General features: G+C 37.7%; 1 protein-coding gene across 3 annotated transcripts in view; it reads left to right on the top strand.

Moving 5' to 3' along the window:
* The window catches only part of EXOC4 (exocyst complex component 4), a gene marked incomplete at its 5' end in the record, with an annotated part of 817,732 nt that overhangs the window by 394,487 nt on the left and 407,560 nt on the right, over window positions 1–15,685 (top strand). Inside the window, one exon of one of the 3 annotated variants that reach the window (XM_082846392.1) lies at window positions 2,144–2,195. The exons of the other annotated variants lie outside the window; for them this stretch is intronic. Within the exon in view, the coding sequence (XP_082702518.1) occupies window positions 2,144–2,147 (4 nt within the window). The 3' untranslated portion in view covers window positions 2,148–2,195. Of the gene's footprint in view, window positions 1–2,143; window positions 2,196–15,685 lie in introns of those variants that run through there. 3 annotated transcript variants of the gene reach the window in all.

Below are 15,685 nucleotides of genomic sequence, written 5' to 3' on the forward strand. Positions count from 1 at the left end.
TTGACTCTACATAATGAGAATTTTCTAATGAGTCAGGCAATTCAAAAATAGGGAAGTTTTCCTTGGAAGACAGTATCGTTCCTAGAGATGCTTAATCAAAAGATGCAGTTAACAAGATGCTGAATTGTGAGGTCAACATTCTTTAAATATATGATTGGAATTCTTTATAATATACTCTGCAGCTTCAGAACTCTGGATGGAAGTGTTTCTTCCAATCCTGCTCATTTGGATTCCTTTTTTATGTTTCAGTTTAGTGCTCATGATTATCACTGACCAGGTCAAGGCCTAGTTGACCAAGGCTGTGTCATTACAGCTTTGACTTTCTTCTTTCTGACACAGAGTAAGAGAGACACTCAGACCATGACTGTACATAGAGCAATTATTAGAGTCTCTACAATGGAGTTCCTTCTACTGTCTGTCTTTTTTTCTTCTCTGCTCCTGTTTTTGTATTTTCCTTTTTTTTTCCCCTTGTGCCAGTAACTGGTACATGTGATTATAAGTTAACCCTTACAGTGACTCTTAAGGCAAAAAGAAGGCATGCTTGCTTCTGCTGTAAAGCTAATATGGGACTAAAACTATATTTTCAAGTAAACCTAAAATCATCATGACTGCTGCCATGATTTTGACCTAGATTTAAGCTGATATTCTAGTTGCAGATTTTCTTCTCATTATGAATTAAATTTTCTAATGATCAATTAAAATTATTGGAAGCGTACATATGAAAGACTGTAGAGGAGATTCCTCTCAGAGCAAAATGTTTACATCATCGGTGTGTTGCTTTTTATGTATTCTGAACATGTATTTGTCTTGGACTGCAGTAGCCAATATATGCTTATTCAGCGTTCAATGAAATAGGTTTCCGTCCAGCTGGAGGCCCATTTACATCTGATTTTGAAACCTAAATTGATAATGTAATTTGGTGTCAAAAATAACATAGGAATACCTAGAGGAAAAACGTGGTCTCTCCCTTTAATAACTTATATTCCTTCTGGGTGTTGGCTATACACTGTTTCTCTGTATTTTATTTTACCCTTTCCTTTGCTTCTCAGAGAACACCTCCTCCCCGCATCCGTTTTGTTCTCTTATTTCTGCTTTGCATACTTTGTTATAGGGTTCTTGCTTGGTCATTATCAACTTTCTTACATTCAGTAATTGTCATTTGAACATTTAATTATTAATACCGCCTACTATTTTTTTTTAAACACGTCGTACAGCAAGTGAAATATTTTCCATTTCATGGTCAAGAAGCCCTTTTAATTTTCCTTTTGTAATTCAAAACAAACAAACAAAAAGAAGCCTCAAACTAAGCACAGTATTTTTTTGAGACTTTGTTATTTAATAAGTGAGAGAGGAGTGTTCTTTGATTCAAGCAAGAGAAGCAAGAACAACCAGATTTAAAGAATTAAGGTGGAAGTACCATAAGAGAAGGTTTAATTTTTAATTACCTTAATTTAATGTTTTGGTAAGAGCATTGGTTTTGAACTTGGAAATGCTGGGTTTGCCCTTTTTTTCTTTTGCAATTGAAATAGATACTGGAGTTTTTGATGTCCTTGAGTGAGTAGTTTTCAGTACTCCTGGGAGAAGTTTAATTACTTAGTGATTATTATTATTAAACTCATTGAGTATTCTTTAAAGCCTATTCCTGTAAGCTACCGCCTTGTAAATAGGTAAGAAAGTATTTGGCGCGTAGGAAGAAGAAAAAGGTGTAATGCCAGAAAGTTTCTAGAATATTGCTCCTTAGTGAAAGCATATTGAAGTATTTTACTTAATTGGGCTCTATGAATTCAAAATCTGTAAGTATTTTGAAAGCTAATCTTCTTTTTTTTTTTCTTTTTCATTCTTATTGGGATATGACATATTGGGTTGGCCAAAAAGGTCGTTCAGGTTTTTCTGAACATCTTACAGAAAAACCAGAACTAACTTTTCGGCCAACCTAATACATTAATGTGTCGAAATCCTTACATATATATTTTCATATATTTGTATGCATTTTTACATATGTGTCCCAAAATGTAACCATGACCGAGGTCAATATATGAAACACTGATATAGATCATTTGCGGTGCCCCAGAAGATTTCCTCCTATTGACGGTTGATAGCCATCCCTCATAGGTAGTCATTGTTCTTATTTCTTTGGTTGTAGATAGATGGGTTTTGCTTGAACTTCATCTGAATGGAATACTACAATAAGTCCTCTTTGGTGTCTGGCTTCTTTGGTGTAACATTATGTCTGTGTCAGTTACCATCTTTTTGGAAGTAGTAGCAGTAGTTGGTTTCTTTATGTCAGTCACTGTACCAGTATACCACTGAAATTTGCAGTTATAAAAACACAATATTTAATTACTGTTTTGGAGTAAATGAGAACTTTTTAGGATTTTATGGTCCGAAGACCTGCTTACAATTTAAACTCCTTCAAAACAACTTTTCAAGAAATCTTTTGCTTTCCTATCTTGTGGGACCAAGGAGCCACCCACGCAAGTAAGAGATTGTGGGGACAGCTGGGGCGTGGTCTAGCTAGGTGGGCTAGGTGGTGAGCCAGGGTGCCCAGAAGCCAGACTACTTAGATAATGAATATATACTGTGTCCTTGGAAGTAAAAGCCTGGGAAGATAAAATTAATTGACTCTGTATTTCCCAGACTTTGGGATTTATGAATCAGTCAGTGAAAAAATAATTAGAACCAACATAATTTGCCAGTTTTAATAAAGAACAAGAATTTCAACACTAAGAAAAGTAAAAAGTCATATAACCCAGAATTAAGAATTATCTTTCTCACAGAAAGATAGTTGGCAACTTAAGTCAGCATTCTTAGGCAAATATTAATACGTAGGAATATCACAGCAAGCAATGAGCAGGCTGAGGCCCAGCTGAGAGGCTCTACCATAACTGTAGAGAGGAGGTAAATCATGTGGTTCTGGTCCATAACGGACAGTCAGTAAAAATGTTTTGAGCAAATGAGTCATTGGCAAGCGGGTAGGCAAGTTTTAAAAGCACAAAATAAACTTGATCGATATTAAGTATTCTTTTAGTAGGTCTTGGAGTCTTGCATTTTAATTCTTGCTTATTAAAAGATACGTGTTTTTAACCTCTTTATACTATCTTGAGCTTATTGTTAATTACCGTTATTCATTGCCTTCACTTTAGCTACTCGGTTATTAGAATATAGTATATTCTGTCCAGTCACGTTTGTCATAGCCACTTTGTTTTCTGAGTTTTAATCCATCTGCAGCCTCTCCTGTGGCCACGAGAACTCCCTGTCAGCAGAGATGCCTGCCACCCCCGGGCAGCTCTCTTGCTGTGCCCAGTGTGCTTGGGGTGCTGGCATCAGCAAAGCCATCAATATCTCGTTTGGGTATTTTATTTATTTTTTAAATGTCAGAGTGGAAATAAGGATAGCAAAGAAAATTGTATGAAAAGAGGCTACTAAATCGATTCTTTCAAGTGAAATTAGAAATGCTGAGCGGGTTTGATAGAGGTGCATCGGTGCTCGAAAATGCATCTGAGTGAAGCTACACTTCCTTCTTATTTTGAAGCTTTCAAGAAAATTGAAATGAGGATTTCACTGAAGAATAAAAAGGACCCAACATCCTTCTCTGAAAGTTGGAAGCCCTATTCTTTATAAGCCTTAATTCATTACATTTTCTCTTTTACATATTTTTGATTGATGTGTTGATTTTCCAAGATGCAACTCCCGACATTCACTAGGAGTTGAATGTACTTAAAAAACTGAAATTTCATGGAAAATTCTTCAATTGAATCATATTTTTCTGTTCATTACTTTTTATTCATTTACTCCTTTTTTTCAACAAATATTTATTGAGCGATTCACGTGTGCCAGACATGGTCCTTGCCTTTGTTCCTTATTAAAGCATTGTAGTAATTTGAGAATAGAAGAAGATCCGTGACAAAGAAGTCCATTATCCCACCAGTGCTAAATTTCCTTAATTTTTCCTATTTACTCTTAGGCATTTATTTGTTGTAGAGGTACATCTCTTTGTGTGGCCTTTCCTTTTTCAGAGGCAGTTTCTCCTCTAGCCTTAGTCCCATTTCCCTCCATGCCCTCTGGGATCTTGTTCTTTTTGTTAGCTCCTATCACTTCTCTGTCTTCAGTCATTTCCTCCCTACTGGCTTCTTCCCTGGGACCCATAGATATGCTCAACCTCTCCCATTTTATAAAATCTCTTTTCTTAATCCTGCATATCACCCACAGCCCCCGCCCCCATCCCCAGCCTATCACTTAAGTTTCCTGTTTCCTTACTACTGAGCTGTTCAGGTATATGCTGTGCTCTTCATTTCTTTCCCTCCCTGCCCATTCATTTGCACACTCTTGACCCAGACCCGTCACCGTCTCAGTGCCAAATCTCAAGGGTATTTTTCAGCCTTGTCTTACCTGATTTCATTACTGGTTTACACAACTGATCCTGCTTTTGTATTTCAATCTTTTCCTTCTTTGCTTCTCTGTCACCACCGTCTCTGGCCTCTTGTTCCTCTTCAGATCATCGTTCTCAGGCTTGTTAAGTTTCCCTTCTCTCTACCTGCTCACGCAACACATGTTCTCCACGGAGCCTTCCTACACTCTTCTTTGCTTACTCTGCCATTATCTCACCCATTCAGTATTTTCAGCTATAACTTTCAAAACGGTATCTCCAAACCGAACTGTCTCCAAAGGTCCGGGAAGCAGGTTCGGGTCTAAAACTGAACTACTAATAATTATCTGTCTAAATTTTCCATCCCCAACCTCTACTCCCCTATGCATACCTACGTCCTATGCCAAATCTTCTGCTTCTAATCTTCCTTTATTGCCTGTCCTGAGAGATGGATGCCTCCAGCTCTTTGGTGATCCAGACCAAAAAAATCTTGGCATCCACTTAGAAAGCTCTTATCCTCCTTACCTGACTCATGCGCTGTCATTCATTTTTTGTCACTTCTGCTTCATAATTATGTCTCATATCCATTCTCTCCTTCCCATACCTGTTGCCATTGCTTTACTCTCTCAGCTTTCTAATTGGTTCCCATTACTCCAAATTTAAACTTCTCTAATCTGTCTTCCATGCCTCTACCAGAATGATTGTGCTGCTTCCCTCTTCTTTGTGATTTCCTGTTGTCTGCTACTGCAGTCGGAATGACTTTTTGTAGAGTATAAGTCCTTCTTGACCTTATCCGTACAGCTCTTACACTCACCTTTTATACTTTAGACCCTCACTAGACCTTTCCTTTCCCTAGGTCTGTCATGCTAGTACCCACATTTATTTATTTCTATCCAAAATCTACCCACCCATGCCTACCTTCCACTCATTTTCATTATCTGGCATACACTTTATTGTTTCAGATTCAGCCATGTCTGGTCTTCTCTATGAACTTTCACTGGTCTTACACTCACCTGCCCTTGCAAGATGTGAGTTGAGTTTCCTTTTGAATGTTTTGAGATTTCCTTTTGAATTTTTTAAGTTATCTTGCTTCAGACATATTTTCGTTATAGCACTTAACACATCATCTTGGGATGGCTCAGGGCAGGACACAGTCTTATTTTGAAATTAATATACCCACACCCAGTGAAAATGATAGAATAGAAAAATAACTTCCTTATCGTGGGAAAATGGTAACATCTACAATTACTAGTGATGTTTGGGAAGAAGGAGCAGAATAAGGATGAGAAAGGGAGTTGCATTGTATTCAAACTTAAGATTTTTTTTTTTTTTTTTTTGCGGTATGCGGGCCTCTCACTCTTGTGGCCTCTCCCGCTGCGGAGCACAGGCTCCAGATGCACAGGCTCAGCATCCATGGCTTACGGGCCCAGCCGCTCCACAACACGTGGGATCCTCCCGGACCGGGGCACGAACCCGTGTCTCCTGCATCGGCAGGCGGACTCTCAACCACTGCGCCACCAGGGAAGCCCAAACTTAAGATCTTTGCTTGGATATCTATTTGATATCCAGAGATAAATTATAAAATTTCCAAATATGTTTTGTGGTAAAGTTATTTAAGGAGAACTTATTCTTATTTAGGTCATTGTAGAGATGAGGATGAAGCAGAGAGAAAGTCACCTCTTTTGCTATCTTTAGTGCTTTTGTTAGCTGAGAGGCTGCCTGTGTTTGATTTAAAATGATCATCTGTAAAACTCCTTAAGGTAGACCGATAATTTCCCATGACAGCACATAAAGCGCTTTCTCTCCTCCCCTCCCCAAACCCAAGCACACACACCACAGGTACTTCCTATGTGAGACATTTGTTTAAAGTCGCCTGTCAGAAAAGGTGCGACAACAAGTCTCTCCGGTTTGAAGTTTGCAAACATCCTTCCAACTTACTGAACATCACAAAGGCTGTCAAAATTTTTATTTCCCCATATTTTCTCTTTTCTCGAGGAGAAAAACCATTACAGATGTAAATGTTAGGAGCATTTTGTTATAGGCTTTGGAGAGTCTGCAGGAAGTTTTATTCATGGTTTGGACTGGGGAGAGGAAGGGAGCCTCTGCTGCCATTTTGAAACCTTTCTAGCAATTTAAGTGAACTGCACTGCTGGGAGCTAGATATTTTTTCTTCCAAATATTAGTTATATCTCATTTCCTTTTTTCTACTTTCTCTGAAAAATAGGCCTTGATATTTCTAAATTTTCAATTTACTTTTCCTTTTAGTTTCTTCTCAGGCTTTTAGACTCTCTACCAAACCCATTCTTGTATTAAACATCCACATAGGGATTTACCTGGGGGTTGGATGAAACATGTTTATATGTGCTACACTTGTTTCAGATATTATTTGGTGGATAGTGAATAACTACTGAGAAAGAAACCAGTTGTTCTTCTAAATATAATTAGCAACCCCAGCCTAGAAGAAGTTTGCATTTGGTTGTGATGAAGCCTGTGGCATGCCCTCTGCGCAGACAAGAAGGGGAAGACAGATGCATTTCTAATGCAATCAGGAAGCCCCTCTGTAATTTAAATATATTAGCATATCCTGAGAAAGGTGGTGTTTGACTGTCCCTAAGATAACTCAAAGTCTCTCCCAAACAAACATGATTGAATTACTTGAGGGAAGGCATTAAGGCAGCAGGCGTGGTCCTTAATGGATCAATGCTGTCTATGCTCGTTATCACAGCAAAGTCCAAGAAAACTCACTGAAGTCCTAAGGAGTCAGTTTATTGATGCAGTCCTAGTGATTTTGGTAGCATTGCTCACATCCAGTTTGCCACCAAAAGTTTGATGCCATGCAAACATTGCATTTCTGGAACACTAATATTGTTTCCTACTTGTACCCAGAAAGAATAATGAGTATACATCTTGGATCCTTGTATTTCAGGTTATATATAAAAAAGTAAATAATCGTTTTGAAACATTCTGAATTCTAGGAATGTTAGGGTAATGTGGGATGAGATTGATCATCTAAGCATACGTTCTGGGTATCACTTTTGCAATCTGCTTGTCTATCGTAAAGGTCTCAAGTAAATGATAATAGAAATAACTAAAATTATTGAGCCCTAGTGATATCCCCAGCTATGTTTTAAATGCTTTAACCTATATATCTAATTCATTCTTCACTGCAACTCTATGTGGTAGGGATTATTATTATCCTTATTTTATAGGTAAGGAACCTGAGGCCTAGAGAGTTGATGTGTTTTGACCAAGATCACCCTATTGCAAATAGAAGGGCCAGGATTAAAGCCCAGGCAAAAGTACCCCAGAGCCCTTACCTCCTACTCTGTATTTCAAGGGTGTGCCTCTATTCAAAACCCTTAAAATAGGAGGTTTCCCAGGCTCTAGGGCTCTTCCACGGAAGTAGTTCATAACCATAATTCTCCTGCTGGCTTAGTAAAAAGGATTTTTCTGTTAAAAAAAAAATGAAGAGTAAAAGACACAATATGACTAGCTCTGGGTCCCAGAGACATTGCAGGCCAGCAAGAGCAGAACCTCAGAGTGCTTTGTCATGGTGGCCTAGTCTCATCACTATACCCTTCTCTTAGTTTTGCTTCTAAAAGATAAGCATCTGAAAATAGTTGGGCTGACTTAGAAGAAAACTTTATGAATTTAACTGGTTAATTAGGTGTAATTATTTGCATAACTTAAGAATTTTTATTATATAAATTTACCCAAGGTAAATTTTCAAGCGTATTTAAAATAAAATTTAATTTATGTGAAAGAAAATTTCTGTACACAGATTAGGGATGTCTCTATTGCAGGAAAGAATTAGCACTTGGGTGTTTTTAGAATAGAACATTGTGATCTCCCTATTAGCTTTGAATCTTGATATGAAGTGAAATGAAAACTTTCAAGAACCCTTGTGCTACTTACAGGAATAGCTTCTTTATGAACATTCTCTGTTGGCATTATCTTCTGGAAAGCATGCATCTCCATGTATTTCGTGGCATTACATTATTTCTCCAGTGACTCCTGCCATTGTGAGCTCTTGTTTTTTTCAATGAGATATGACAAGTATCATATTCTCAAATATTCTAGTCTTCATATTGCTATTACAAATTGACTTTAAACGCATATATCTCTTAATGTATATGGTACATTCCTTGTTCCTTATTTTAAAGCAGCATGATAGAGCAGGAGCCAGAAGAGGAGAGGAAAGCAATTCTAACATACCCAGACCATTTGTTTGTATCATCTTGCTAACCCTAACTCTTATATGAGGAAGCGTCGACACATCTGTATGTTTATTTGGAAAAGTTTGAGTAAATGATTAGCAGTTTGATTCAGAAACTTTATTAATTTTTTTAAAATTTAATTTTTATTTTATATTGGAGTATGGTTGATTTACAATATTGTGTTAGTTTCAGGTATACAGCAAAATGAGTCAGTTATACATATATCCATTCTTCTTCAGATTTTTAAAATTCACTTGTTCATTTAGTGTTTATACTTTTCTAAAAAGAATGTGAACAGCTGGTTGAACACAGCTGACCCTTCAACAACGTGGAGTTTAATCCGCCTCTAACTTACAGTCAGCCCTCTGCATCCAGGTTCCTCTGCCTTCTGGGAGCCAGCCATCCTCAGGCCATTTAGTACTGTAGTATTTACTATTGAAAAGCATCCATGTGTAAGTGGACCCGCACTGTTCAAGCCCGGGTTGTTCAAAAGTCAACTGTATTTTGCTTGAGGAGCAGTTAAAAACTTGAAGTTGTGGGGAAACAATACCAGAAACAATTTATGAAAGGAAAGCAATAGAAGTATTTAATTTTTCTTAATTCATTTCTCCTAATATACCTGTGCTTTCCATCGCCTGCCTTAAATATCAGGAAGAGAAAGAAATGAGTGATTTTTCTCTGTGGTGGATTGCAGTGAATATTGAGTGGACTTTTTTTTGTCGTGGTGTAAGTCTCAGTATACCACTCATAAAGGAAAATAATTTTAAGGTTTAAAATTTAGCTTAGCATTTTCTTGAGCTTATTATTTTAAAATAGTACCCTCTCTCCTTTTAAAAAATACTGATATTTTCAAACCCTTTGTATAATTTCTTCCTAAGGTTTGCAAAACTCCCCCTGAGGTTTCTTCTGGTTCCGTGGAATTCCTCCTCTCCAGATATTGACAAAATCATTAAACAAGCCTGAAGCTTCATGATTACTTTTCCAGCGCCACTTTCATTGCTCTTTATCATTATGTTTAGTTATGTTTCATCTAGTTTTCAATATATGTGACAGGGTTCATATCCAGCCAACTGGAATTAATTTCCTAGCTAAGCCTTTCACGGGCTGGCTCTGTAACATGCTCTGCCACATCCTGCCATGTGTGAAGCATTACTTTTTTCCCACTAAAGATTATTTATCACTTGACTTCTTCCATGCTCATTTGTGTTTCTGAAGAAGGCAGGGAGAGGTGTGCCTGCGCTGAGTGTTTCTCTGGCTTTCCTCTGTGTGAACCTCACTAATAACTGTGAATCACCACCTTCTGTTCCTTTCCTTTTGAGCAAGAGGTGGGAAGTGGAGGTGCTTTGAGTGTAATGCCTTGCTTCTCAGCAAGAGGATGCCCTCAGAAGCTCTGGTGTTGCTCTAACCTACCTCCCTCGCTGCCCATTAGTGGCCTGAGAGGGTATTAAGAGCGAGAATGTGGTTTGGTGGGGAAACTATTGGAACTGACCTCATGAGATAATTTTTTAAGACCTTAGTCCTTAGAGGTTTGATGGTAAGTGACTGGGGAATTATTGAATATTGTATCACTACTTTGGGGAAAAATAATTTCAGCTAAACATTTCAGGGATAAGAGAAAGGAAGTGTTTATATTTCTAAGATTTGGTAATGTTCCAGATTGCTACCCTTTTGTAAGTATCTAAAACAGACATTTTTAATACTCTGAACCAGCTTAGAATGAGTCTTTTATTGGACTGTTTTTCCTTTATTTATCAGTTTGATAATTTAATTTTATGGCCAAGATATATTCCCTGGCTTAGAGATTTCCCTCACGTGGCGTGATTAGCAATCGTGTGTGAAATAATTATGTGGAAACATTACTAGCGAATTACTGCTTGTCTAAATACTGTATGTTTTCACTTGAGAACATTGGCTCTGGAATGTATTCCTGGCACTGTGAAGGAAAAAAAAGTCTTGAAGTTAAAATGCAGCCAGAATTTAATTTGTGAAATGGAGCTTTAAGCTCAGTTGTTCCTCACACTGGCAGCAACTTGAGGTTGCTTATGTCCTTTCTAGAATGAAAAGTGTGCCCTTTAAGACTACTTAGTCATATTTTTAATCTTCAAATTGGTAATTTCTTAGAGAAAGAGCCAAAACTTTACCCGGTCAGTGTTTGTGTCTGTGTGTTGTTACACAGGATCTAAATTATAAATCCTAATTAATACCACTTAAAACTAATGGAGTGGCCATTTCAAGGTCCCTTACTACAGTAATTATGCCTTGGAACGGGGAAGTGAGTCTTATATTAAGATTTTATACTAATAATTCTGGCCGACTTCTGATACTGTGTTGGACCCCAAGTCGGGAATAGTTTTCTTATCATAAATATAATGAATAACCTACCCTGCTGGATATTTACTGTTTGGGGGAATTGACTCTAATATGTAAAATAACTGTAGTACAAGAAATTCAAAGAGGGAGAAAAGCCAGGAGTCATATTCTTATTTTCTGTGTTGTTTTATCCTACGGTAGGAAGAAGTTTCTCATTTTAGCTTATGAATAAAGCTTTCTTAGTGTTGAGATTGGTCCATTTGATTTCTGGAGTGGACGTTTCTTATGTGTCCCCAAAGCAAGAAAAAAAGAAGAGAGGGTGTTTCTTTGCTGATTTAATTATTATGACCATAAAAATTTCTTTGAATATGTTCTAAGTACTCCCCATGTGAGAAAGAAGGAAAAGTGAAGGAAGTCATTCACCACATTTCCCCCTTTTTCTCCCCAAAGAGGGCCTCAGAGTTCTGTAATAAAAAGTCACTTTCTCCTCACTCCCAGCATTTGATATCGATGATTGACAGCGTGCGTGGAGACTTAGTCTCATTAGGGTTTCTTTCGGCCAAGGAACACATCACGGCCAAGAAGATCAAAACTCTGAACTGAAGCAGGAACTTTTCATTCAAACTTGAATAAATGTTGAGGAAAAGGATGATATATCTTCGAAAAATTAAAACAAAATGATTAAAAAATCAACACCTATAGTCTCTTAGCACTACAGATTCTGTGTTTGTTTTGAATTGAACATTTTCAGAAAAACATCATGATTCATTAGTCTGAAAAATTATTGCATTATCATAAGAAAGGGATTGTTGACTCTAATAGAAATAGGCTTTGGATCACTTATAGTATGATTTAGCCTCATAGCATTAAACCATAATATGAAGATACAGATTGCTTGTTCACTGAATAGGATGATTTTAAATATTACTCTGAGGACTTCTGTCTGATACCAGAATTGCCCACAAGGACCTTACGTTGTAACTCCAAAACTCTAGTAGGCAGATGTTATTTGGTAAGTCAGTTCTCTTTATTAGCTTAGAGATAAACAGAAAAACTGGTTGGTTTCCTTTTCTGGGTAATTTGGCTATAACGTTGATGGTTTATAACTGCCATTCTCCCTATGGCATCCACAGTTAATAGTCTTAGTGTAGGTGAAAAGCTACCAGCATAAGTACTCAGAATATAAGGATGTATTTTGTGAAATGTATATGTATGGGGAGGGAGTGAATTGTGAGTACATTCACAAACAGCCTAAAGGTACAGTGTATCTTTAATGAAGATAAGTGGGACATTGGTGGAGAGTTTCTTCTTCTGATTACTTCCAAAGAAATTGAAGGCTACATATGGGTAAAATGCAGGTTTTTCTTTTTTTGTTCGTAGAGAAATATAAGCTATTAAATTTGTCTTTAACATAATATAGAGATTGTAGCACTTTTTTAATAAACACAACAATTGTTTTAAAAAAACCCAAAAACATTGTAGTTGCATTCAAGCCACTTAGAGGGAATGGAGCAATGGGAGGAGTGGAAAGTAACAAAGGGAAATTAAAGAGAAAGAAAAGAGTGACATGGATGCAGAGAGAAGGGGGAACAGTGGGGGAAGAGTGAGAGAGGATTCAGGAAGGAGACGTAACAAGAGAGAAGTGGAGACAGGGTGGCGGCCGACAAGGGAAAAGCAGCCCCAGGACCAATGGCCTTCAGTGCCTCATTGTCTGTTGGCCTCAGAGCAATTGCCTATTTTTAATTTTTTTTGTTTTTGTTTTTGTTTTTGTTTTTTATTGCGGTACGCGGGCCTCTCACTGCCGTGGCCTCTCCCGTTGCGGAGCACAGGCTCCGGACACGCAGGCTCAGTGGCCATGGCTCACGGGCCTAGCCGTTCTGCGGCATGTGGGATCTTCCTGGACCAGGGCACGAACCCGTGTCCCCTGCATCGGCAGGAGGACTCTCAACCACCGCACCACCAGGGAAGCCCTATTTTTACTTTTTTTAATTAGAATTTTGACTGTCCCTCCGTTCTCCAAACTCTCATTCATAATCCTGATTTTCACTTACAGATACAAAGATAAAAATAGCTTTTGTGACATTATCTTAAAAACTCACAGGCCAGGCACTATATGAAAGTGGACCCTTTTTGGACTTAAACAGTAACTCTGCTTTTCCTGGTTGAAAAGAAGAAAACCAAGGAGTAAAAGTCTCCAGGGCAAAGAAACTTGACAAATTTAAAACTATAAATAACAATGCTTACTATTTTCTAATTTTCTAATTAGAGTAAATTTTAGGAAGAGAGCAAAATGAGTGAGATTGTGTCCTTTAAGAGTAGTGAAACCTGAAGTGATATATTTGCATCTATCATGGACCAGTTATACGTAGTGTTTCCTGTAGATTTGGATGGGCCCGAGGGTGTCTTCTATGGAAACTTCAGAGAGGAAGGAAAACATTAATCTTAACAATAATAATGTTTTATATTTGTAGGTAGATACTATACTTTCAGATTCTCTATTACATGGAATTGGTTTGGAATCCAAAACCATAACCCAGCTTTCAGAAGTTTTTTTTTCTAAAGGCCAAGGCAAGACTCTGCACTTTACCAGGATCAAATGTTTCTCAGTGTATTTGCCTGTCACAGTTGAAAATGCCCGCTAATACCAGCACGCCCTTTCATTTATAAAATTGTGTCTCAAAGTCATTTTTTGAAGTGTATACAAGGCTGCTCTGTACTATTTTGGTTTCGTTTGCACACAAACGTAGCCATTCATTTACCTTTTAGAACTTTCGTTCCCCTCTGGCAGGTTAACAGGGCAAATACCTTCTCTAATCTTCCCCCCCGCCCCCCAGGTCTTCAGCTCTGCAAACATCCCGTCATTGCTTGTAAACTCTCCAAATCTCAGCAAATACCTTTCCCTGTGTAGCTGAATTTTCTTCCCTCTGTAGCTCCATTTTCCTCTCTTCTGACAGATGAGAATAAGGAAACCCAACTTTTTGAGCATTTTTCTGTTGTCACTCTCAAAACAACTGCCCTGTTTCTGAACTGCACAGAACTTGAAGTGAACAAACTAGAAATGCGTGAGAGTTGGGGTGTTCTCAGTTCTGAGCTCTTGTCTTTATACTGGCATGGTGTGAGAGTAAAGGCATCATAGTGCCCGGGGCAGAAGAGAATTCAGGGCTGGAGGAATTCAGTTTTGTTAAGTCAGGGTGAATAGGAGGTAATTAAGAATCTAGTCAGGAAAGATATAGGCAGTCATGGGAAGAAATGAATTTCCTCGTAGATAACATGTGTTTTTTTCCCCTTTGGGACTCGTAAAATAGGGTTTCTAGTATATGGAGTTTTTTCTTAATAAGAAATCTAGTAGTGCACTGGGCCATCTCTGTCATTCCAGCACTGGTTCTATGCATGCGTGAATAAGGGTTTATAAAAAATCAAGCCTGCATGAAAGAATATGCCTTAGTAGGAATTTACAGGAGGGCCTTAAGTTCACTAGAATTCTGAGAGCTGTGAGTGAGTTTAGCCCTGAAGGCAGAAATACTGTTGAGATTCAGGTGTTGGAGTCAAGCCATCTAAGTTCCATTCCCATTTTAGTAACTGAGCATCAGTAAGTGTCAGTTTCTTCATTTGCAAAGTAGGAATAATGCCATTAGCTTAGTCGGATTGTTAGAAAACAAGCCAATGTACCTAAATTAATTACTTAGAATTGTACTTGAAACACAGTAAGGTCTGGATAAATGATATTTGTAGAGGCTGTTGTCATAGAAACTGAAAATTGATAGTTTAAATGGATTACCATTTTTAATGGTCCGAGAGGCCTTAACATTTGGAGGCTGTTGGTTATCTAAAGCAGACTGAGGTGGGGTGGGGGGAATGTGTGGAATATCTGCCCCTTTCTTATCTCTGTACTGGGACCAGCAAACTCTTTTTCCTGTTGCTTGGGGCTTATTCATGGTAAAGTAATAGGATATATGGCTCCTATATTGAAATATGGAAGGAGTTGGAGAAAGATTGCCCACACTTAAATTATTAAGGGCTGAATTTTAAGCTTTAGTGACAAAGATAACATTCTGGGGGTTTTCATATTAGCACGTAGAATATGCTACTTTCTTTTCTCCCTATGCAGAGACAATAGTGAAATTAGGGATTGGAAACAGTAGAAAAGTATCCAAAGTATGTAACTGGAATAATGAGAATTATTTTTAAATCCCAAATACATGCACTAAGAAGGTAACAGTAGCCCCCTGAAATACAAAAAAGATCTAGTAAAATGATGAATGACCCATTAATTAAAATAATGGTGCAAATGAAACGATAGCAGAATATAGATGGAATTACTCTCTCTACAGACACATTTACATTAAACAAATTCATCGTGAGGGCTATAGTGAACCTTATGGAAGAAAAAGATAGGCAGCCTCTAGATAGCTACCTGTTTAAAAATGTTTCCACCTTTAGTAGAAAATATTTCCAAAAATAACAAGAATGACAGTTACTTGAACTAATTGAATCAGGCATGACTCTCTCTATAAGATGTCCCAATTAATTAACACCAACTAGAATATTGTAAAATTATGTAGTACAGTTTTTTTAGTGATTTCTTTCAAAGTTTTATATAATATTTACCTGTGTTTTACTTTTGATTTCCAGGTTTAGGAATTAAATCGAGGGTGGTGGTGGTGGAGAATTTCTGATTTGGGGACTTGAAAAGAATTCAGAAGAGTATTTCAAATAACAAATGACATTTAGGGGGAAAAGAAGCTCATTCATATAACTTAACATGTGCCGTGAAGATACAAAGACAGCCAAG

This window comes from Leucopleurus acutus (assembly GCF_964270905.1).
Source record: "Leucopleurus acutus genome assembly, chromosome: 9".
Lineage (NCBI taxonomy): Eukaryota > Metazoa > Chordata > Mammalia > Artiodactyla > Delphinidae > Leucopleurus > Leucopleurus acutus.